The 25041-nt window shown below is 41.5% G+C and overlaps 1 protein-coding gene across 10 annotated transcripts in view; it reads right to left on the minus strand.

The window, feature by feature from the left end:
- The window catches only part of MEIS1 (Meis homeobox 1), a 138352-nt gene that overhangs the window by 15794 nt on the left and 97517 nt on the right, over positions 1-25041 (minus strand). For all 10 annotated transcript variants that reach the window (XM_072927631.1, XM_030269247.4, XM_072927634.1 and 7 more), the window contains one exon: positions 7504-7580. In XM_072927631.1, coding sequence (XP_072783732.1) covers positions 7504-7580 — 77 coding nt within the window. The remainder of the gene's footprint in view (positions 1-7503; positions 7581-25041) is intronic.

A 25041-nucleotide genomic window follows, 5' to 3' on the forward strand; every position in this document is an offset into this window, starting at 1 on the left:
TCTGATTGCACTGTCTGATGCTCTGCAGTGGCAATCAGTGTTACTTCCTCTCAAAAAAAGTATCCATGTGACTAAAATAATACCAGGTTTTGAGGTTTGTTTTGCTCAGTGCCTGGGGTGTCACTAATTAGTCTGTCTGTTAGCTTGGGCCAAATGATTTCACATTTGCTTTTGAAATAAATGTTTCCTTTGCTTGTTTTTCCCAGTCTGAATCCAGGGGCTGTCAGAGCAATGGTTAGAAACATGTTTTCTTGGTGCTCCTGAATGTGATGACCCTATTTTGGGGCAGTTTGAGGGGTGTGGAGGCTGACAAGTCTGGACTGAACAAGAAACCCAGGGTCCATTAGGTCTCCATCTTCTCCTCCACCTGAAAGCCAAGGGGAGCATTTCCACAAGAATACTCTTTACTCACCTCCTCTGAGCACCCAACCCCTTTGGAAAACACCCATGGCAAAACTGTACCACTACTACTTAAATCAACTCACCAAACCCAAACCCCACATGTTTGAACCACTGTGCTGTACTTTAAAATGGCTTTACTGAACTAAAAAAGGAAATTCCAGCCTAAAATCTGGTGATCCGACAGTACCTGATGGCTTTACATTCACAGCTCTTCCCCCTGTAAGCTATTTGCTCAGCTTTTCTAATAATACCTTGACTGCCTGGCAGCTCTCCAGGGCTGTCTAAGGCAATGTGCAAGCTAAACATTATTTTTTCATCTGATTTCAATATTTTCTTATGAGTAACTATACAGGATTTTACCTAGTGAGTATTCCTGATTGCTGTAATTTAAGAACAGAGAAATAGACTACAGATGTAATATTATTATTACAATTGGCATTCAAGGTGAAAGGCATAACAATTAGCTAAGACTTAGTGAAAACATAAATGCAAAAATCTGCTTGAAAAATCCGGCACATGGTACGTTTAGAGCAGCTAATTTACCTCACACACATTCTGAACATTCAAATGATGTAACAATTCACCCAGCAAGATACTTTTTTAAATAGTTTTCTTGGTGTTTTGAGGGCGTTTTCTTGGAGGGGGATGCTTTTCATATTGTAAACACTTACTCTCTTATTCTCTGGAATATAAAACAGTATTTATTTGTCAAACCCAAAACATATATTCCTTCTTGTTCCTATTTTTTCTTACTTTTGCATGCATTCCCATTAACAAAACAGTGTTTAAATGACAACTGTATACATATTCTAGAATAACATAGAGGACAAAAGTAAATTTTCTCCAAAATCTGATGGTTAAGTTCGTGTTGCTGAAGTTGAGAGGATAATTTGTGAATGTTTTAACATTTACAAGGAAATAAGTACTTGTATTTACTATATCTGATTACTGAGAAAAGTATTTGTTATGTTCTTACACAGATTGAAATTGCATCTTGACCTTTTCTCATTTAATCTGTTTACTGCAACAAAAGCAGTAATAGATACATCTGAAAATAAGCAGATATTTTATTCTCCAAGGACTAAAAACCCCTGCGTGCCATGTGCTCGGCAAAACAAGTATCTTCCCTATTTATTGTAGTCTACAATTTGGTGGGCAACAGGGGTGAAAATCTAACCCTGCATATAGGACCAGCACCTGCTTTTGCTATGCTCCCTCCCTGCTGGCCTCCTCCCCCACTTACACCCTAAAAATAGTGCTTAAGTGGGACTAAAGTGGTGCACTGGTCATGTGCTGGCCTTTTGCTCAGGGTGAATATCACCCTGGGTGAAGGAATTAAGCAAAGATGATGTCTACACTGAATGCCCAGCCCCAGGAAGGAGCTGTTCTGTCCCCACCAGGGATCTGGAATGGGGCTAAACACATGGGAAACACCAGACAGCAGCATCAGGTGGATTTGGGGGTGTTTGGGCGTGCTTCAGATGCACCAAACCCTTGGCATGCTTCCCACAGAGGGAAAAGAGGGGCTTGGGACTGTTTCCCAAAAGGTGGAGAGTTGTGCAGCCATTCCTCTTTCCCCTGCCCCTTTGTGGAGGGGCAGGCAGGGGCTTTCTGCATCTGCCCCATCTGCATCTGGTCCCATCTGCACCTCTCCATCTGCATCTCCCAGCCTGCATCCCCCCATCTGCTCCATCCTTAACCCCACCATCTGCAGGCCAGGAGGAGCAGATGGAAAGCTCACCCTTCCCACTGGTGCTCCCCATTCATGGCTGGCTTTCTGGGGAGCTCTCCCCTGTGAGAAGTGCAGAATCCTCCTGTCCCCACCATGCCACCCTGCCTGCCCATGCCATGGCAAACAGCTTCCCCCCCTGCCCCCTGAAACTGCTGCAGCAAAGCTCTCCCCCACTAGTCTTACCCAGGAGCAAAGAAATGGAGGCAGGAGGAAATTTCCTGCTGGAGGAGGCTTGTGAGGGGACTAAAAGAGTAATAAATTATTTCTGTGTGTCTATGCTCTGAGCTGGCTGTGCTACCTACAGTAAGGTGCTCAGCTCTTCCTATCCCAAGTCCAACTCTGATTTTCCACACTCATCTTTGGGCTGGTCTTGGAGCTTCTTTGAAACGTTTTTCTTACAAGGTTTCAGTAAAATCCACTTCATCTGACTCCAAGAATAAGATTAGGGACATTTTTTGATCACATGGTTTGATAATTTTTTTTCTGAAATGTTTGGTTGGGGTTTGTTCTGAGGTTTTTTGCAAGCCTAGGAAATTATATACAAAAATGACATTCAAAGAAGCCAAGAGTACAAAATTAAGAACTCAAGGGTTAGGACACCATATTACTAGGGTTGTTTGCATCCTGGGCTTTAATGTACTTCATGACAGTTCAGTTTCCAGCTCATGCCACCATTTTTGATAGGGCTCAATGCCTCAAGCATCCCAATGACAATTATGTCTGTTACAAGAACAGGCCAGGGCATTATAAAATAAAATAAAAAAAGCATCTCTACAGGTAATAAACTTTGACAAAGTTGAATGACTCAGGCTGGAAGAAAAGCAAGCCAGTCCTGATTCATACAGCCAAAAGCTGCACTGGAGGAGAGGGTTCAGCTCTGCTGCCTCCTTGGACTGATTGAGGGCTACTGAGTAAATCATTGAACACAAAACTTTCACCACAAGTTACTGATTTCTCACTTCTCCATACCCAGCAGTGGACATTGGCAATATAAGACACCAAGGCACTTAAAACTTGGAGTTTCCATGAAATGTGAAGTTTCAGTGATCGTTGGACCCTAAATGAGAACAAATTGCTGTAATTCTGAGTCACCTCACAGTCCCAGACCAGCCCAAAACTTGTGGCTGTGCTGGACCTGGAGCTCTATCAGCCTCACTTCTTCCCCTGTGAACCAGGACATTTTTATTTTTCTTTGCAGGGTAACTGTAAAAATACCATGCAGAGCCACAACCTTGTATGCATATATAGGCACGTGGAGGTCAGGGAAGGATTTGGGTATTACAGCAGTAAGTGAGTGCCACAGGAAAGCCCAGCAGTAATTATTAATTCCATCTTCAAGCAGGGTTTGAATACAGCTCAACAAACGAAGCACAGAAGAATGAGGGCAAGATAAAATATTGACTAGCTGCTCCAGCATTGTCTGGGCTGTGCCCTAGATAGCACAAGAGTACTTGGAAAAAGCAGAATGGAAATACCTAATAAAGGCTGGAGCATTAAGGATTTGAATTCTCAATTTTTTTTTTTGGATCATTTTAATGCAGTTGGATGCAATAGTATTTAGAGAGACAATCACATAAAAACATGCACATATAGGGAGGTTGTATAGGCACATTATTCTACAAATATACAAACATCTTATCTGTGTGCACCAAGACTTTTCTAAAACATAAACAAGCATCTGACACCTAATGCAGCCCTTGATTAGAATTGCTCTCTCTTCTTCATAGACTACCACCAGTAATTATTTACCATTAGCTCTTAATGGGAAGGGATTCAGCTGGGATGTAGTAAACAAGAAAACCGTATAGATTGTTCAATATAGCCTGACTGGCTCTCAGCTGAGGTAAGAAGTGATTGGATCACACCTGGATATTTCAATTCATTGTTTTTATCACCTGGGAACAGCACCTTATTAACCTGTACCTGTTCAGGTCTCCACCATGTCCATATAGGCATCATACAAGTGCCCCTTCTTGCTCATATTGCTGTGCTTGGAACCCTAAGCTGCTGTGGGGTTAAACAACTGATACAACAGAAACCTGAATGGTTCATTTAGACTAATGGCATTTGAGCTCTGCTATCTTCCTACCTTCCTTATTTTTATTTTGCAGCAGGGTAAGGGCTCCCTTTTCCCACAGCAGAAACATCTGACTGAGGCAAAAAGATGGTCGTAGAAGGCAATGCTTGTGATTCACAAGTGAAGTTGTCATGTAGAGGGGGAAAAAAGGGAAAAATCCTCTGTGTGGATTATTTCATTACTTAAAAAAAAAAAAAATAAAACAACCCAATGAAAAGGGTCATGGTAAAAAGGACAGTGGTATTTTTAAAGACTTGTGCCCTTTCACAGATAGATTTTTCTGGCACATCTCACACCATCACGCCGTTCCTGTGACTCCTCCACCATCAACAGGGGTTATGTGCATCAGCTCAGGGAGCCCCCAGCACCAGGGCAGTCCATATGTGAAAATCAACATTTTTTTTCGTTATGGCAGAAAACTGAAGTATGCAACCAGCACATACTGAAAAGGCATTCAAAATATTACAAAAAAAAAAAAATTGTTTAAATGCTTTCAGTCTGCAGAAAACAAATGCTCTCTTCACTGACTGGTCTGTGGCAAACTTCTAATTCCAGCCAGAAAATCCAGCATTCCCAGTCTGGGCTAACGACCATGCTACCAGACATGAGTTTATGTTTTTCATGCACATTTCATGTATTCCCACATGCTGTGTTGCTGCCAATAATTTATGACTGATCTGCACCCAGCCTGCCCTTCAGCATTTTATTTAATCTCTGCAACAGTGATTTACAATGACTCATCATTAATACAAAAATGTACATGTGTGTTAACAAGTTTGGAAGAATCTAAGGAGGAAGGCAAAATTTTTTTTGTGTGAGTTCTGGCTGAATGACTTATGAGCCTGCTTAAGAAAGGCAAAACTAACCAGAAATTATATGTCAGCTCTTCCCTGCAGCAAGACATTTAGGTAGGGAGAGTTTCTTGTGCACATGGCTTTAGAAGAAAAGGGATCCAGGAAAATGTTTGAGAAGGTGGCTCCAAAGCCCCCAGGATTTGGGAGGGGATGAGTAACTCACTGGTCAGCTCATGGCTGGGTATTCCCTGTGCAACCTGCACACTCAGCAACAGCTTCACAGTCTCCTTGTTCCTTAGAATCCATTACAAAAAGCAGGGGCTGCATTGCCATATTTTGGCATCTCTGCCCACCACCTGTGATTTAAGAAAGCCCCACTGCCTCCATACCATTAAATCATTGTGCCTCAGGGGAGAGAAGGGGAATTGTCTCAATAATTTATACAATTTATACAATTGTAACACCACAAATTATTTGTACAATAATTTATACTGAACTGGCTCACGTAGAGGAAGTCTGCCCTACATCCACAAGACTTCAGTTATAATGTATTTTGACCTCTTTCTTTTTTTTCTTTTTTCCTTTTCTTTGCAGATGAGGAACTTATAAGAACACACCTGACACAAACCCTAAGTAAAAACTCCTCATATTTGAGGAGACATGTGTACTGAAAAACACCCTGAAAAGAAAACTGAGAGAAAACCTTACTGAAGGTCACTCTGGAGAAATTCCACCACTTTTAGCTGAAGCCATCCTATGTTCATCATCTTGAAAAATTTCTTTAGACAGACTATCCCGAAGTGACACATTTGTCTGTGTTGAACCCTGCACTCCACCCCATGAGTACCCACAGCTTCTCAGTGGGCCAAAGCACCCATTGCTAAACTGAAGGACAGCCATACAAATTAGGGTAACACCTGGATGAAGGCTGGAGAAAGGAAAGTTGGAGTAAACACAAATTTTTTTCTGGCTGAGCAAAAATACTGTGGGTTACGCTACCTTACAACACGTAAATTTTATGGTTTATGCCTTTTATTCTTCCATTTTAAATTAAGTATGTTGGAAGCATACTTCATATACACTAAGTATTTGGTATTTTCCTTTATTCAGCATCTTAAAGGGCTTCAAAAAATTGATCTCCCAGGGCTGCTGTGGGGTCACAGAAATTGATAACCCTTACAAGCTATGCTTATGTGAGCCCGCCTGCGTCTCCCAGATAGTGCACTTTGTAAATTAATCCTCCAAAGGCAAATATATTGTAAGTAGCTTGTTATCTCTAAAGTACTAAATTGAAGAATACATGGGATTATATTGACAGAAATTACATTTTCTGTAATGGGGTTTAATATATCTGAAATCTCTCCCATAGGCTCCTACGCTCTCTAAGAGAGGAGGGTTTGTTAATGTAGGTGCAATGGACATCAAGACCAAATTTATTCACTAAAATGGATTAGGCCATGTAATCAGAGCTTCAGTAATATTAATCTCTGACACTTATTGAACAGGAAAAAAAAAAAAAAAACACAACCAACTTTTGTCTGCAAACTGGCATTCCTCCCTCCCTTTTCCCCAGCAGGCTTGCTGTTTGCCTTGACCATTTTCTGGGTATTATTTCAAAGAGGATAAGGTTTCCCATCATAAACACTAATCTAAAAATATTAGGACAATTAATTAGATACACTTAGTTTTACAAGGTATTAGATTGCAGTACACTTCAAGTATGACACTCGTTCTGGGATAGTGGGAGGAACCCACATTTTGATGCAGTATCAAAGGGTAATAAATCAAACTTTTTTTAAAAGAGGTTTGCTGCTGTATGATACTTAAATAATGAGTAATTTTCACTGGTAGCCTTCACCATACCCTGAGCAGTTAGCAACCCAAAATCCACTGCAGAAACAGCACAGATCCTGACTTCCTTCAAATGAATCACTATTCTAACAGAACAGGGGCTCCACCAACCCTTAGCTGGAGCAAATAAATTAAATTGTTCCAGCAATTCAGTACTTCAGCAGCAAAGAACCAGACTGTCCTCAAAGTCTATTCATAAACTGGATTTTGAAAACAAACTGATAAAGAGATTCAAGGGTGTCAGTCAAAAAACAAAACCTCTCTAACTACACTATAAAATCAGGACAGCAGCCCCAAATAACAATATGGTCAGCAGAAATGGGACCAATTGTCCCTGTTTTGTCCCCAACATCTGAACCTCTTCCAAGGCCAATGTCCTGCAAATGGATGTGCCTTCCTACTGAAGAACAGATATCCTCAGCCAGAAAGAGGATGTGAATACACCGAGATCTGCCCAAATGATGGGAAAATAAAATACAGTAGCAAACCTCATACCTTCTACACCTGAAACCTGAAACTCATCTGCTTATATCCCTTTTGTACCAATAAACTTTTGGGGAGGGGAACAACAAGGGCAAGGTGTGTCCCCAAAGGAATAGCCAGAGGGTGCCAGTGGCCATGTAGAAACACTAAGGAAAATTACTTACCAATTGTTCACTTGAAGTATAGTGAGCCCTGTGTCTTGTGCCAACTGCTTTTTCTGCTCTTCTGAAGGGTAAGGGTGCTATAAGACACCAAAATAAATACAAACATTTAAAACAATGTGCTTTTTTTGCCTACTTTTTATTTTAAATTAAAAAAAAAAAAACAAACCAAAACAGAAGCATGACATCTATTATTGAAAGGTGAAAATGCTGAGGTGTGTCACTCTTTTATAATTATTAATGGGCTACTACATCACTTAATTAATGGCAGTAAAAGACAAGCCAATTATAAAGATTAGTGAAGTGGAGAAATAACTGCTTAGGATACTGCCAGTACCTTGATACTTGAGAAGGATATTTGTTGCATTAGCTGAAAAATTTTTGTACTTGTCTCAAATGACCAATTAGAGTAGAATAATCTATTTTTTTTTATTTTCTCTGTTTTTAACAGAACAACAAAGAACGTGGCAAAGAACTTCTCTGTAAAACTAAAACACACTGATGTTTTCTGAGATAGTGAAGGCAAAACTTGCCAGTGCCCCAAAATAATTTGCAAATAAGATCAGCATCCTGAACATAAACAAATGCCTGTGTTTTGAACACAGGCCAATGCAAGGTCAACAATCAGCACATTTTTGCCTGACATTAGCATAGCTGTGCTGAGCTAATCCTAAGAGACAGAAAATAAATACTCCTTTAATTGAAGATAATGTTATAATTCAATCATAAGTTTCTTGTGAGAACTTGATTTGCTTTCTCAGAAAATTTGCTTCTGCATGAATACAGATTGCTTAATAAATCAACAGCAAAAACCACAACCAAGTCTGAAATGTAGAAATATAATTTCTGTCCTTCCCATCTATGCAAAAATGTCACTGCCACAAGAGGAAATGGCCAAATATTGCAAATGTAACAGTTTCAAGGAAAAGTCCTGTTTTGAGGAACTGGTTCAGCTCCTAACCTGATGCCCAAGACTCAGTTCATATCTAATTCAGACCTGGACTGCTGCAAGGTGCTTAATATCATTTCAATAAAGATCATTTGGTGGTTGGTTAGTCTATCCCAACTATTTAGCAGTGGATTGTCACAAAGTATTCATCCATTGTCACAACATTCATCCATTTTTTTTCCTCCCCAAAATTCCTTTATTCTCCGAACGTATTCTTTGGCGTAATATCATATGAGACATAAACTGAAACCTTGCAAAGCTTAAGAATTTAAAACCTCATAAAATCCCACAATCTTACTGGTATTATAGCTATTTGGCGGATTTTACATGTTTTTGTAAACAGCATAGTCTGACTTCTTATGGCTGTGTTACATGCAAGTATCACCTCACATTACCAAAAAGGGATTTTTGCTGCAACTCCAGCAACTTCTCTTAACTCAATACATCCATTTCAAAGCCCACCACCATGGCCACCAGCTCCATAAGAGATTTTTTATCTTTTTTTTCACCCAAAAATGTTGAGGAATTTTCAATTATTTTAAAAGTACTCTTCTCTTGACAGGAAGCTCACAGATGACCTGCACACCTGTAAACCACCCCTTGTATTTTCTGTGTGTACATGAAACAGCTCCAGAACTCTAAAGTGAAAACAGAGGGAAGGGGATTTGTCTTCTTTTTATGGGCAAATTGCATTTCACACATGCAAAAATACAGCATGTATTTTACTGTCTGCCTTCATCCACAACAGTCATACTTATGTCCATCTATCTGAGCACATTTTTCTTCCCTTCAATGAAAAAACCCCAAACCCTACAGAGATAATTTGTAACATTTTCATCTTTACAGCTTACTTCTCATTTCATTGCTTTGCTATCAAGTGAGGACAGAATTAGGCTTTTTTTTTTTTTCCCTTATTTTGCTTTGCCACCTTACATGTGATCTAATTTTAAGTAATTGAACAAACTGTGTCTAATTTCATGCAGCAAGCAATAATTACTAGACAGCCTCTAGCTATTGGAATTGAGAAGTCTGTCTCCATTGAGCAATTTTCAATTGTTCTGGACATTTTTTTTTTAATAGACAAGACTGGATAAAATTAGCCATCAAAATAATATTGTCACTGTAAAAATAATTGCTTTAAAAGTCCCAAACTAAAAAGTCCTCAAATTGCGGTATGTCTAAGGTCATCTGATTATTTTTTTTTTCATATCCTAGTACAGCATAAACTTTTAATTTCATGATAAATCTGTAATTGCCATAATCACATGACAGCCTGGGATTTCACACAGCTAATCCCTCTTAGCTAAAGGGTCACAATGCAGCAGGCTTTTTAACTATGATTTGGCGTGGTTTAAAGTAATCTTAAACACTAAGCAACATTATTATATAAGCTTTCTGTGGATCATACGAGTTGTTCCTTTGTAGACTGACAATAAAAAAAATAATAGAAATGACTTGACAAAGAATCAGCCTGCCACAGGCTAGGTTGCTATAAAAACATTCAAAGCCTTGTTGCATTCCCACCCACAGGGCTTGGGAGGCCTGTGCCACAGGCAAAGGCAGACATCACATTGCAACAGAGAGAAAGAGGGAAACCCTGAGAACTGCCATTTTATGAAGAAATAGGAAATTCAATCAACACTGTTGCTGTTGGCCTTTACTCCACCTGCACAAGAATGACCAGTGTCTTCTGAAAACTTTCTAATGGCTGTTCGAAGGAATATAGACAGATGCACATAGATATGGATATATATATATAGTGTGTGTATAGATTATATTATATTTGAATGAATATGTATAAAACATGTCTTAGTCAAATGGTTAAGTTTGAGGGAGTCATGTGAAGAGGAGAGAGTTGGATTTGGTCCTTATGGGTCCCTTCCAACTTAAGATACCCCATAATTTTACTAAATATATAAATATATAGGGAAGAATGACTAAAAACACTGCAGTGACTCCAGCTGACAAGTCCACCTATCACTCTGGATCACTTTGGGATATCAAGGCAAACTGTTCAATAAACAGTGACTTGAGACCTTTACTTTGTTGTGTACATTAGCTCCTACCATTATCTCTTAAAAGCTTAATTATTTGCAAACAATTGATCAAGATGGGAATTGAAGAAAAGAGACACCAGACCACCGGGAGAGCTGCAATGCATTAGGAGAGCAAACAGAATTACCTTTAGGTCTTATAATCAGAATTAACGATTGGGACCGTATGCAGGGCAGCATGAGAAGCTGTAACACTCCTGCTGGACTGTTTTCCATTTGATCTGCATTAACACCTCCAGTGAAAGCCATAAAACAGTGATTACAGAGGGGAAGGCTCACCCTCCTTCCCAGAACCAGCCCACCTTGTGTATGCTGGAAGACTGCAGACAGGATTTCTTACCAAGGCCAGAGGAAAAGGGGAAAAAAAAGTAGGAAGCAGGCAGGTTAAAAAAAAAAACCAAAACAAACCAAAACCAGAAAAAGGACATTTAAAGAAATAAGGCTGATAACAGATAAGGGCTCTGAATTTGGCTCTGATATTTTCTGATCAAGCCTGCTGCTGCTACAGAGCAATAGAGCAGCATCCACTGAATGATATGAGACCTTGTGCTTTTCCCTCTCCATAAATCTAGCACTGAAATGTGGATTGTTTGGCACCATTAATGTGTTTTTGAGGCTCTGTGGTATTACTTTTAATAATGACTTAGTACAGAAAGTGATTGCTTAATAACACCATCAAAGTCTGCATGCAAATGAAAATTATCCCTGGGGGATTTGCCCAGGGTAATATGAACAGTTAAGGAACATTTGAAAAGGTAAAAATAACTATGCAAAATATGAGTCAGAGCAGTCATTTTAGCAGTAACAAAGAAATCAAAGTGACAGAGAGAAAAATTTAACTTTCCATCATATTTTCTCATCACTGTTTTATGAATGGTATTTAGCGATCAGTAGCCTTAGTAAAAGCCTATTTTTTAATGCAGCTTGAGAGCATTTTTAGCAAAAGAAACAATGAGTTGTTTTTTTTTTTTACTACAGCCTTTGACTACAGATGGTGAGTAAAGTCTCCATGAGGTAGAGATGGAAAGCATCCAAGGTTGTCTCTTAATGCTACACCTTGTCCAAATGCACTCTTTTCCTCAAATTTTCCACCCCGGGCAGCAAATGCTGGATGCCAGGACAGCGACAGACTTTATCTTATCTCTAACCCAGCATCAACAGCACTGCCTCCCCTCCTCCTCTGCAACAGCAATGCATCCTCATGGTGCCAGAAATATGGGAAAATAATCCTGCCCTTCTCACCCCTCGGATTGCTAATTCCTCACGGCACCGAACCGCCTCAACTGCCTTACAAGCAGCCCGACTAGAGCAGCAGCAATGCCCAGGGAAAGGCTGCATGCCCTGCTAGGACAACCTGTGGCAACCATCCAGCGCTGTCCTTATCGTGGCAGTGCCGTGGCTTGGCTGCCTGTGCTGGGAGAAGCATTTTGGAAACCCTTTCATCCCCTTCCTCCAACCCTCTGCCTCCTCCGGAGCTCAGCCTAGCACACTGAGGTGAGATGACCTTCAGCTAAACTCTGGGAGGTGATGAAGAGAAATCACCCCCTTAAAATTTATGCCCCAGGAGTGTTTATTAAGTGTTTTCAAACATCAAAATAAAAAAAAAAAACAAAACCAATCCCAACGCTGTGATTTTCTTGTTTCTGAAGAGAAACACAGCCTAACTCAGTATCCAGATTGAAGCCCAAGGATCAGCCCTCCAGTGACAAACTGTACATTGACTTTATGCTGAACTCTAAATTCTTGCTTTACTCAAACTTGTCCAGGGTTAACTAAGGTGGCAGCACAGCCATTTGGGTCTCTCCCCTTCCCCAACCTCCTTCTGTTTTGCATTTGAACTGTTTACATTAATGATCAAGTTGATCTACGAGAAATTACTATTTTTTTTAATATCCATAATGCTTTCCTATTGTCTCTCAGCTTTATGAATTAGTTTTACTGTTGCAGTGAATGCTTTTTTTGTCTCCTGACTGCACATTATCAAAGGAACACTTTGTGCCTTCCATTTGCATTACAAAAGCTGTGCATGGTGTAGTCTAAGAACAGAGCTTGAATTTATAGCAGTCGAGTCCTGGATCCTCACACATTCTGGCCTCCTAAAGAATAACGGGGGTTTCTGCACTCAAAAAGTAGCCAAAAAATGGTTGGATCACTATCCATAAAGTCATAAGATTGCAACCTCCTTTCTTCACCAGCCACCGGCACGTTGAGAGGGAGAGATAAAGAGAACGCGTGGAGCCCCCTTGCCTATTTTCCAGGCTGCCTGAATAGGTTTATAGACCATCCCTGTGACCTGCTTTATATTCAGGCAAGGCTGTAAAAAGTTGCCAAGTTGAGGTGACCTGGTAGGGAGGGGGAAGAAGAAAAAAAAAAAAAAATTCAGCTCGGAAGCTGCAAACTCGATCCTGATTATCCCGTGGGATTGGCTTGCACATTGGAGGAAATACTAAAACACTGAGAAGGAAGTTGTTTTATTAGAAATGCATCTCTGAGGCCGGGAGGAAAAAAAGCCTGTGCAAAGTTTGCACAGTCTTTTCCTTGGCTGAGAGTAGTGAGTCAGCCTGATAATGCTATTGAAGTGTGAGCTGGCTTCGGCATTTCAAGCTCCTCGTTGCTTTTTCAGCACAGCAAGAAAACATAGTCCATATGACACGGTCATGCTGCAGACAAATCCAGCTTTTTCCTCTTTCAAAAGAAAATATTTCCTCAAACTTATTGTAATAGTTTAATACCCCCGTGGTAAGGCCTTTTCTGGTAACACTACTGTAAATAAACCCTGGTGCTGCCAGAGTTACTGAACTGCAAACTATGAACACAAAATCAACAGATGAGCTCGGTCTTCTAAAGTCAAAAATGCATCAAAATATGCAGTGTGACTAGATGCTGCATTGCTTGGACTCATCTGTATCCCTGTTGCAAGGCCAATAAGCTGCTGCTTTGGGTTTTTGCATCAACCCATCCCTATGAGATGGGCTCTGAGGCACTGCCTATCGCTGCAGTTTGCAGGCTGCTTTGGCAACCTTGCCAAAAAATAAAAGGTGAGGAAAGGAGGCAGAATCTGACTCCCCTAAGGCAAGTGCAGGGTGTAAAAGACAGAGCCAATACCCCAGAAATTTCAAAATCTGAATGTGTGTTCACAGCTAACCTGATTAAACAGGGGTCGGGGTGGTTTTGCAGGCAGAGGAGGGGAGGAGAGATTTCCTTTGTGGGGGTTTGCCAGGAGGGAAAAGAGGCACTGGCAACAGTGACCCTTTTTAATGAAGAAGTTATGCTGGGGAAAAATAAAAAGCTTCTCCTTTTTTTCCCGTTTGCCCTTTTGTAAATAATTTTCTTGCAAGAGTTGTCTGTGAACAAGTTTTGGCACTCACTAACATAAATATCCATTCCAAGGCTGATGGAGAGACATGGTATGGCTTGGGATGCGCTGCCAATACTTCTCTGGTGGCCCCATCAAATTACTCATAATGTGAGCACTCATTAAGGAAAAAAAGTTCAGATCATCCCTTGCACAGGATATTATAGAAGTCAGAAAATGGAAAAACCTTTTAACTCATCTAATCCATCTCCTGGCTGCTAGAATATTATTCCTTCCATACCGTATATTATTACCCACTGCCTTTTCCAGTTGAGCTTTAGCTAGTCCAAGCAATGGTGCTTCTGCTATTTCCTTTTGGAGACACTCTGATAGACCTCAGTGTTTGGAGTTTACTCTGGCTCCCACTGGTTTTCAGTTCAAGCCCATGCAGACACTCCCACACCATAACTGAGTGGAGCTTTTCCCATGTTAAACATTCCTTTGGTGCCTGTATGCATGTGCACACAGAAACACACACACACAGCTTGCACATACACATGAACTTTGCTTAATACACTCAATAAATGATTTTTTTCACTCTAGGATCAAGAATATTTGTGCTAATGTGAGGTGGGTGATGAGCTTTTGCATCCTCTGCCATTTTTCTTTATTATTGTTATTAATTATTGTTTTCCTTGCACATACTAAAACCAACCAAGGACAGGGAAATCAAAAGAAAAATTGCATCCAAAAGATTAGCAAAATTCTCCTCAATGCAGCACAGAGCCAAAACTATGAAACATTCCAGCCAAGCGACACCCAAGGAACTGAGGAAATGCATCATCTGACTGCAACTGCCTCAGAGCTAAAATTCACAGCCTTGAATCCCAGCTTTTCAGTTAAGCCAACATCTTTATCAGGCAGCTGTGAAAAGGCAGGAAGGCAAAGCCCAGCCTTCCCTAGGTGAGCAGCTTTTGGGAAGGAAGAAAAAATATCATCGGCACGCCAAAGGAAATCCCGACTACCTGATAACTCTGTAAAACTCTGCTGTTGTTTTTAGAGCCAGCCTAAGACAGATTAGCCCAGGTAAATATCTCCTAACCAGAAGCCTTTTCTCAGCAGTAAGTCACTGTCCTTATCTACCTCGAATGACTTTCCAAACAGGTGGGCTGGGAAATATCTCCACAATCTCTGGGAAACGCCAGTGCCAGCAGTTGTAATCCCATAGAGTTAAGCCAAAAGTCTTTATTTGTGCTTTTTCCTCTTTTTCCCAGGCTGTCTTCCATACATCTGGAGCTCCCTCTGTAAGTGAGGGATAAATAAACTCCCCAGTGACTCCATTGCCTACTCCACACACCTGCGTGATCAGGTTGATGGAGGGTTGCTGTATTCAGCCAGATCTCTAATATAAACCTACAGATTTGGATGGAGCAGGAGCTTTAAGCAGGTTTCCCAAGGTGGTAGCACCCTTAAGGAGCAGCCACCAAGCAAACTGGGAAGCCTCCTGCCAGGAGCTTGAACTCCTTTTTTCACGAAGGGACCAAACCATCATACAAAGAGAGTTCAAGGCAACCAACACATCAAGGTGCCAATGGTTCAGCACCAAGCTGAGGGGGGTTACATTCATTTTTACATTTTCTATTTGAAAACAAAACAAACAAAAAAGAAAACTACCACCGAAGAAGGAAATGAAAAGATAAAGCTGCTATTTTGCAATGCTGCTTCGTTGGCATGGAAAGTCCTTGAACAGATGCCCTGTCCACCATTAAATATTCACAACATATCCTTGTAAAAGAATAAAGACCACTCAGCTTATAAGCAAAACCACAATGTGTTCTTCATGGAAAAAAAAAAAAAAAAGAGAAAGATGCATTTAAAGATCTGGAGAGAAAAAAAAAAAGAAAGAAAGAGGGAAAAGGAAAAAAAAAAAAAAACCAAGCCAGGAAAACACTGCTGTTGTCTGAAGAAGCAGAGACTCTTGGAAGTAGTGCACATTCTCTGGCGTTAATTTTCCCACTTAAATTACAGTGATGCTGTAGCCTCATCTCATTAGAGATCATTGTCCCCAGTAGACAGTTGTGTTTATGGGGGATTCTTGCTGTTCCACACCTGCTGCTCAGGTTGCTACGTGATAAAGCCTGCATACAAACAGCAGTCTTGAGGTTGCTGGACTGCAACTGATGAGCCCAGGCTAATTCAGGGGTGATTATGTAGTTTACTGGACCACTAAACCTCTTTAAGCTTGTAATTACTGCCTATTTGAGTAAAGAACATTGAAAAGCAATTCACTGCATCATGCCTGCCACAGCTGGAAGCAGGCTGCCAGCAGTCTGTGGGGACATTAAAATCTACAGGGACTGGGATTTGAGCACAGCTCCCAGGCACTGCCAAGTGCGTTCACATTCCAGCTCACCTTTTCTGACCAGGCGTGCTATTAAAGGTGCAATGAAAACTATAGAAAAGCAATAAAGATGACAAATAACGGGACGTAATTGAAAGAACTGCATTTTAATGACTCTCCCCCTCTTCCCTCTTCCCTTATATTGGCAAAAAAAAAAAAAAAAAAAAAAATTAAGCCTTTTTGTCATGACAAGAGAATGGAAAGAAAAGGCCTTTTGCAAAAGGGGAAATGCAATTCATACATGTGTTTCTGTTTTGAAGCTGGGGGTTTCCCTCATGTTTCAAAGCTCTAGAAAGAGTAAGTTTACTTGTAAAGTGAATGCACAGTAAGTCCTTTGACGTATTTGGCAGAAATGGTAATGCAGAGGCATCTTAATTGCTGAATCTTCATAAAATCCCCTCACTGAGCCTTCGTGAAACCCTCCAAGAGTATCCTAAACCACCACTCTGAAAAAGAACTCCACCCCATGCAGCATCATCAAGACAAGACCGTGGATTTCTTTTAATAATAAATAAATATCTCTCTGATTCTATTTGCCTTTTGAGTTCTGACCCACTCTAACCCTCCTTTTCAAGTCTGCCCCTGCAGCTCTCAAGGAGCAAGAAGCTATTAAAAAGGGCGCTTTGGTTTTTTGCATAATTAGCAGTTTTGGGAACAGAGTTTGGGGGAAGAAGAGCAGATAAATGGGACCCATGACACAGGCAGAAAGGTTGGTAATAGGTATTTTTATAAGTGAGTAAACAAAGGCCTGGAGAGGATTGCTCCAGCAGCCAGAGAACAGCACTGGCAAAACCAGAGGGGTGTTGGCAGTGCCACCACTGAGCCCCAACACCGCTTGGCATGGCTGGGAGCTCCAAGCAGCTCCAGGCAGTGCCTGCCCATGCCTGCTCCCCATCCTCCAGCCCCTCCACAGCTATCCCTGCTATTACTGCCATGTGTGAGGTCCAGCAATGGGCCTAACGAGCTGCCCGATTAACTAACTGCATGAAATGGGCTTTAAAGCCTCCTAGGACGTTTGGAGATGCAGAATTCATCAGTGTCATTTCCCTGCCCTGCTAATAACTGCCACAGCTGCCTTGGGAGAATGGGGTGTGGGAAAAGGCAAAAATAAACAAGCAAAAAACACCAAAAAAACAAACATTGCTATTGATACAATTAACCATGGACTGAAGTAAATTTAAGAGATGGAGTCTCTCTTCTCATCTAATAAATTGCCTTGTTTTAAAAAACATGGGCATCCCTTCTGTGGTTCTAATCTCACATGTATCTAGAAAGGGAAAGGGGGAAAAAAGCCCCATGCATACATGAGCAGGTACTGTGAACAAACATCAGCTTGTAAAGGAGAATGTAAAAGCTTTCAGGAAGTTTATTCTTAAAAAGCATGCAAATTCCCAGTCACAACAATCCTCCAACTAACCCATCCAAGCTCCAAGAGGCACAGGCTTGTGTGTTTCCAGCTATCACTCTTATTAATATTCATTAGGCAGGGCTACTTGCATTTTCATAAGCTGTGAAGGTGGCAAAAGAAACAATCAGAATTCTTTAACACACAGGCATTATCAATTCAACATCTGCCAAAGAAGAGTGCATACAGATCTGAGGTTGAAATTCAAATGCAATTTACCTGGGCTAGAGCTGGGCTTCACTTTCCAGCACCCAACCAGCTATTTCAGGCGCTCTCATTTTATCCATCCCAGCTTTTACCTCCCCAGAAGTTCACTCCCCATTATTTTTACCTTGAAAATGAGAGCCCCTCATAAATTCTCCCCTCATTCCTTAGGTCTAATGAGTTCTCTTCTGCTAAAATAACCCAAGTTCAGTGCAATCTCATACATGAATAATACAGTCAAGTTTTAACTCAGTAAACTTGACTAAGCAATTCTGCTTTCTGGCTAGAGAATTCATTTATCTACACCTATTTAGTGTGTGAAATCCCTTTGACTGGCTTCAGGGTACAGGCCTGTACAGAAATCCACTTTCTGACCAGCCTGGACTTAAAATTTAACCCTAAGAGATGAATAGAGGAGTCTCCAAATAAAAAAAAAAACTGCTCTATTTAATTATGTACCCAACTTAGCAAAGAAACAAGTCTGATAATGCTAACCAATTTCAGAATAAAGCAGATATGTGTTCCCAGGATAATATTTCTATGCACAAGGGTATGCATCCAAAAAGTGTAATTCAGATATCATGAGAGTTGGGAAAAGGTACATCGCAATAATCCAAATCTCCAGATTCAACCCTAAATTAACGTGTATTTGCCCACAAATTCACTATGCATTGATTCTCATCCTTATAAAAACGTCATTAAAAAGGCTTGGACCAGGATGTGACTCCTCCCTCTTGGAAAACCTCTTGGACCAAGAGGGCTTCCTCATAAAAAATAATCTTTTCCCCCAAATTCAATGCAGGTCTCCACCAATTTCACTTGGATTTCAAAAGCCTCCAAGTACTGTGCAGCTGGGATACAGCTAACTGTATCCTCCCTCACAGAGGGTTGGTGGAACCAAGCTTTGCATTTCAGGGGAACTATTCATGGTGTGAGGCATTTCCCAGGGGCTGGTGCTGGCCAACACTTGGGGGATGAGCCCTGAGATGGCAAATCTGTCTTCACCTGCCTAACTTCAGATCTGGCTCTTAGCTGCAGTGAACGTGGGCTGCCTAGAGGATACATCCTCATCTTTGTAAGGTGGGACCCTCAGTGGGCATCTTCCATGGGATGATGAACGGATGAGGCCACGACAGGGGTTTTTGGAAGGGGCTTTTCAAAAAGCCAAACAGAGTCAGCTGTAAGCAGCCAGTGCCCACCCCACCCCCAGCCTGAGCATCCTTTTCTTGCCTGGTCCCTTTCAAGGTCTGAGCACATCAAGCACCACACACAGGCAGATGCCTTCACAGAAACTACCATAAACGAGACAATCCACATATTTGGAAGCAAAAGCATCGAGGTGGTGTGTTGCTTTCAGCACGTTTCTGATGTGATGGCCATTAACAATTCACAAGAACAGTAACAAGATATAATCAATCTTTGCAATTCAAGCTCAAAAATCCCCCTCTGCTTTCCCCTCCTTTCTGAACAAAACTCATTTGTTTTAGAAAGACCTAAATGAAAGTAGTTAAAGACCAAAAAAATGTCACCACTAACAAGTTACAAAGTAAGAAAGAGCAACCAGACACATTTGATCTTGTTCTATACAGGAACCTTTCTAAGATGACTGCTCCAATTAAAAAAAAAGAAGTTGAATTTATCATTTTGATAATAGGAGATTATGAACTTTACTATTATATGCATATATTTTGTTTAATGGCTTAGTTTATTTTAATAACAAAGAGAAACTAGATCTTTACAGATGAAAGCTTTATTTCATGGCTTCATTACAACTGGGATTTTTAAAATCTGTGATGTTAACCAAAATGTGATAATGGATGTCCTCATGGGCCCTATTTTGTAGCATTCTATGCAGAGCCAAACTGTATGCAAGACATTACAAATATGACATTTAGCCATATTTTAAGAAAGTAGAAGTGACTCCAGTGTCAGAAGCCCCTGTAACTGTGTTCCATCTGCTTCTCATGCCTCTGAACTTGTGCAGCAAGGTCTGGCTGTAGAAATGTTGTGACAAAGGCATTAGGTCTCTGAAGATTTTTTATGAAATTATACTGAAAGGCACTTTTTGTAGGATTTTTCTGGAAGGGGACAGAGTGACTGCAACGTAAGTACTTTATCTACAGCACCCTTGCCTTGAAGGATCCGTTGACATCCAGGAGACACAAAAACATATTAGGGGAAAAAAAAAAAAGCTAACTCTGCTACTATTTTTACGTCATTTATTTCCTACGATAATCAGAAACACCTCATCAAACTTGATCATGCTCTCAGTGCTTCTGAAGAACTTCCCATCTATTCTGTTTCCTTTTATTCTCACGTTAGGAGATTGAGAACAGTTCTTCAGACGACGGTGGCGGCGCTCCCGCGTATGCAGCATCGAGGATGCTCCTGGTTAACACCTTTTACACGTGTACATAAATCTTTACACACACAGAGGCGCGCGTACACGCACGGGGATCGATGTCGTTTTGCCAACCATGCCCTCCACCCCCAAAAAAACAAGACCCACTGTTTTTGGGAAGGCAGCCCAAGATGGCAGCTCATGATTAATGGCTGTATCATCCCCGGCTCGGCAGCGGCGAGGCCCCAGGTCTGATCTGCCAAACATCCCCTTCGTCCGCGGCCGATCAGCAGATGCGAGCACATAGGCCCTGTCAGCTTGACATATCATTCCTACGACAATGTCAACGAGTATTAATGTTCAATTATCTGTCCTAGAAACAACCCTCGCCTTGACGCGTTGTGTAACCGGGCGCGTGGCGCTGCGGTAATGCGAACGACAAGGGCAGAGATGCCCGCGCTCACCCGCTCGCTGTGAGTTGGCTTCCCAACATCGCCGTGACATTGCCTCGCGGTAGCGCACGGACGCCTTCCCCCTCCTTCCTCTCCCTGCTTGTGGTTTGCTGCTTTGTTTCGTTTTGTGGAAGGAACGTTGCAAAGAGCCCAAAGAGCCTTCTCCTCCTCTTTGTGTGTTGCGTGCTACCCATCAGCTCACCAAGATACACTTGGAAAAGGCGTGTTTTGATTCCACACCCATGCAAAGCCACGAGGACTCCTCTCATTTTCTTTCATGGAGGGACAGAAGCTGCCCATAACCTGCCAGCCTCTCTTTATGTCCCCTACTTATATATATACATATATATGTATATCTCATTCACCATCAAACACAAATGTCAACACTGTCTTCTTCCAGGGCTGCATCAAGATCAATTCAACCCTCAACTGAAGGGCTGGTGCAATTTGGTCAAATGAAACATTACATGTTCCTTTTGGTAAAGCAATTTTAAAGTAAGACCCTCAAATGAGAGAGAATTTAAAGAATAAACTCGAGTTTATTCCTAGAATTTTTTTTTTTTTTTTTACTACTGCTCACATATTAATATTATTGATCACGCTAAATTCAAATAGAACTCTAGAAGCAAAAACACTTACCAAATACTTTTTCTTTTAAATCAGAATGAGGGTCAAATTGCCAGTTGTTTGAATAGTCGGTGACAGAGTTTGCATAATTTCTCTTTTTGTTGTTGTTACTATGGCACAGCTTCCTTGAACTAACATTCAAAGGTTATCAGCTCTAAGTCGTGCTTGCTAAGTCTTCTTATACAGCTCACAATCAGAGGGAGGGAGTGGGAGGAAGCAGTGTGATAACCAGTGCCAGCTTTGAGATAAAGCCCTCCACCTAATCTCTGTTTATTTAGACAACCATCTAACCACAGCACGTAAAAACAAACCAGGTGTATGGCTAAGGGAATTTCTCCTCCCTTACCATGATTGCATTATAGTTTTTGGGCAAAGGAAAGCAGAGCCTCTTTCTTTTTTTAAGATTACTTTGAAAATTTAAATTAGCCCAAAGTTTGAGGTTTTCATGTTTGGATTTGCTTGGCTGGATGTGCTTTTTTTGCTTTGTTTTGTAGGAAGGGGAGGTAATGGCAACAAAGCACATTCTATTCCATGCTTTTTTATTTTGTGAGGTTTTGGAGAAAAAGACTTTACCATATCATATTCACAAAAAAACTTTGAAAATTAGGCTCCCACTTCAAATTATTTTCCACCAGAGGGGATTCAGGATGTTTGGAATAAATACAAATATCATGGGAACAAACTGGAGTAAACTGAGCAGTGTTTTAAATGTATTTCCTTAAGGTGCTGACAGAGAGTTGGGCACCCAGCACATCTCTGCTGCATCAGTGCTGAAGCTGCTTTTCCAGGGCTGAAGCTGCTTTTCCAGCCCAGATGCCAAAATAGAAAAGCTCTTGCAGGTCAGGCTATGAGAAGCAGCAAGGATAACTGAGCCTCCCTCCAGCTTCTGCAGCAATATTAAACAGTGGTGGGGAGCTTGCACATTGGCTGATGGCTCTACTTCTCCTGCCATATGAGCCCAAAGTTGCCTCCAACATATTCAAACTCAGTTTTCCCCCTTTTTACCCCTCTGATAATTCATGTCACTGTTTACTCAATCATTTTAGGTAGGGGCAAGTGATGAATATTGCTGAGTGCCAGTTTCTTTGGAGCAAGATGAATAACCCCAAGGAGCAACTTACACTGAGACCCAGGCTCCTGTCAGCCCTATAATTAATGATGTTTTCACTGTAAGGGGTGGGGACTGGGACACATTAAGGCTCAATAGGGGAAGTAAATGGAGTGAATTGACTCAGCAACACTGCCTTTTACCACAGCTTCTAATAAGGATAAACTGATTATTGCCAAATGTACTTTAACATCACAGGGAGGGGAGGGAAAATAAATCGATCTGCTCAAAGGAAATAAATGCCATACCAGAAGTTTTTTTAGAAGTGAACTTTTATGTGCAGAAGCATAGAAGCACTTTTTGGCAGTATGCTGCTGCTTCGTTCCGGGTTGCCATTTGCCACTAAACCAAAAATGAATTTGCAGCCTTAAAACGCATCCTAAAGATGAACGCAGCAAAAAGATCTCTACAAAGCCAACTTATCATTTTTGTAATCTCACTCTCAAATGACTTGGATAACAAAGAGGAGCATGGCAATGCTCACACTGTATTTCAAATGCTGACTTCATGTCAGCATCTTTTTACAGCAACTGAGAGACCGGATGCTCCACTTCTGCGCCAGGCAGTGGGGAAGGCAAGCAGGCAGCAGCCCAAGTTGCCAGGGGTGACTATGGAGGTGACAAGGCCAGGATCCAGCAAAACCCGCCCTGACTGATGACTTCTGGGCTCCTGCTGACCTTTGATCCCTTCTGGTTTGGTCGGGAACAAAAGAGGCTGTTCACCAGGGCCCCTCACAGGTACATTTAACCAAAGCAGCCATTGCCTATATGCTGATTAATGTGTTTGCCTTACATGCGGCAGGAGGAGGACCACGGCCACCCCATGCTGCTGTGCAGGTAAGTGCCAGCTTTCCTAGCTTGTATGTCACACAAAATAAATCAAGGAAATCCACCACGAGGCACATAAAAACAACTAAAGCAGGTAAGGACAATTTTTGTCACTGATGCAAGAAGTTGCCGGGAGTGGCGATGGTGCCACGAGCACTACCCCTGCGGACCCAAAAACCTGTGGAGAGTTTCTGTCATTAGAGATTTGATGCTGCTCTGACACCGGGGGCCATCAGCAGCTCAAACACGCCGTTGCAAAGATGCTGTTGGCTACAGCAGCCATGGAGGATGCTGTCCAACCCTCGGCGGCCACTTTCATCACCGCATATTGTCACCATAGCAATGAAGCTGAACGCGGGCAAATGACAAGGGTCTGTCATCACTCAGCCCTGGCCTGACAGCCCTCAGCACCAGTCACTCTCATCCAGCCTCAATACACACACATAGGTCCTCAGCAGGCCCAAAAGTAATAATCTGCCCCTCCACAATGTCACCATTTCACTGGCACTCCCAGTAGCAGTGTGCAGCCCTTATATCCCCTGGAGATGGTTCTGCTTTATTCCACAGTGAGTTTTCGTGCTTAAGCAAAAGGAAAAGTCAGAAAAAAAAGAGCCAGGAGGGAGACAGTGGTACCCAAACATCAAATATCAGTGATAATCAAGGAACAAAGCAACAAACGAAAAAAAAAATCATCTATTGAACAAATGGAAATAAAACATGAAAATTAATGTTTGAGAGGAAAACAACAACACTTCCTATGTAATGGCTTCAGCAAGGAATAGCAGTGGTACTGACAAAGTCTAAAGCTCCTTTCTAATATCAAACATGGCAGTTGTATATAAAATGCATCCGCTGCTCCCTTCACAGAAACAGGTGTTTGGGGTGAAGTCAGGATAACTGGCAAGGTATGCTGGGCTGTCACCGACAGCAAGCACGGCCAACACGCTGCTCTGCCTTCACGCCAACACCAAAATCAGGGTCCCAGCTATTTTCACGCTCTTCCTGCCAGAGATGCCACAAAGAGACAATTAACTTGTTCTACTTCCCTGCTGCCTGGGTGGAAGTACAGCAAGAAATGACAGAAATCAGAGATGGCAAATGCTATCTCATCTAGAGCTCGTCTGCCTGCTTGGATTAATCACAGCATCTCTATTTCAGGAGGATTTCTGTGTGGGGTCAGTTTTTACTCATCCTGCCCATGCAAACTCATCCCTTCTAATTGCAGCACGTGGGGAAGATGGTGAGAAAGATCAGACTTGGTGGTTACCTTACTTAGCTCATCTTGACCACGCACTTTGGGTTTTACTTTGTGTTTAGTCATACAGAATACCCTGATTTAACAGCAACCCTATGTTACTGTGCCAGCCCTCACACCATTCCAAAAGCTGCCTTTTAATGATATTTAATTTAGGCTTGCTTACATGCTACATTTACTAGTGAACACATTGGCTATGTGGCTCTTATTTAACACGATCACTGTCCCCCCATAGTGTGTAACACGCTTGCCAGTCTGTAGCAGCCCTGGAAAGACAATTCACTGTTCAAACATTTTTTAAACCTGATTTACCGTTCCAGAGAAACAACTCCGCAACTAATCTTCCAGGACAAATGTAATGCTGAAGAGCAACTAAACTGAAACGTATAAATTCCATATATACTTAAAAATATCATTGTCTGTAATTTAATATAACAATATTTCTAGGCCTATAACCTTGCACGCAGAGGCAATTTCCCAAGCATTAATACTTAAATGGGTCATATGCACCACATCTGTCATTCTGTCCTGAAGTCTATGAGGCACAACCAAGACTCTGCAAGCCTATTGATTTTTCTAGCATTTGCTTTAATTTACTTAACCATTGAGAAATCCATCAGTAC

The sequence above is a fragment of the Taeniopygia guttata genome, chromosome 3 (genome assembly GCF_048771995.1).
Source record: "Taeniopygia guttata chromosome 3, bTaeGut7.mat, whole genome shotgun sequence".
NCBI lineage: Eukaryota > Metazoa > Chordata > Aves > Passeriformes > Estrildidae > Taeniopygia > Taeniopygia guttata.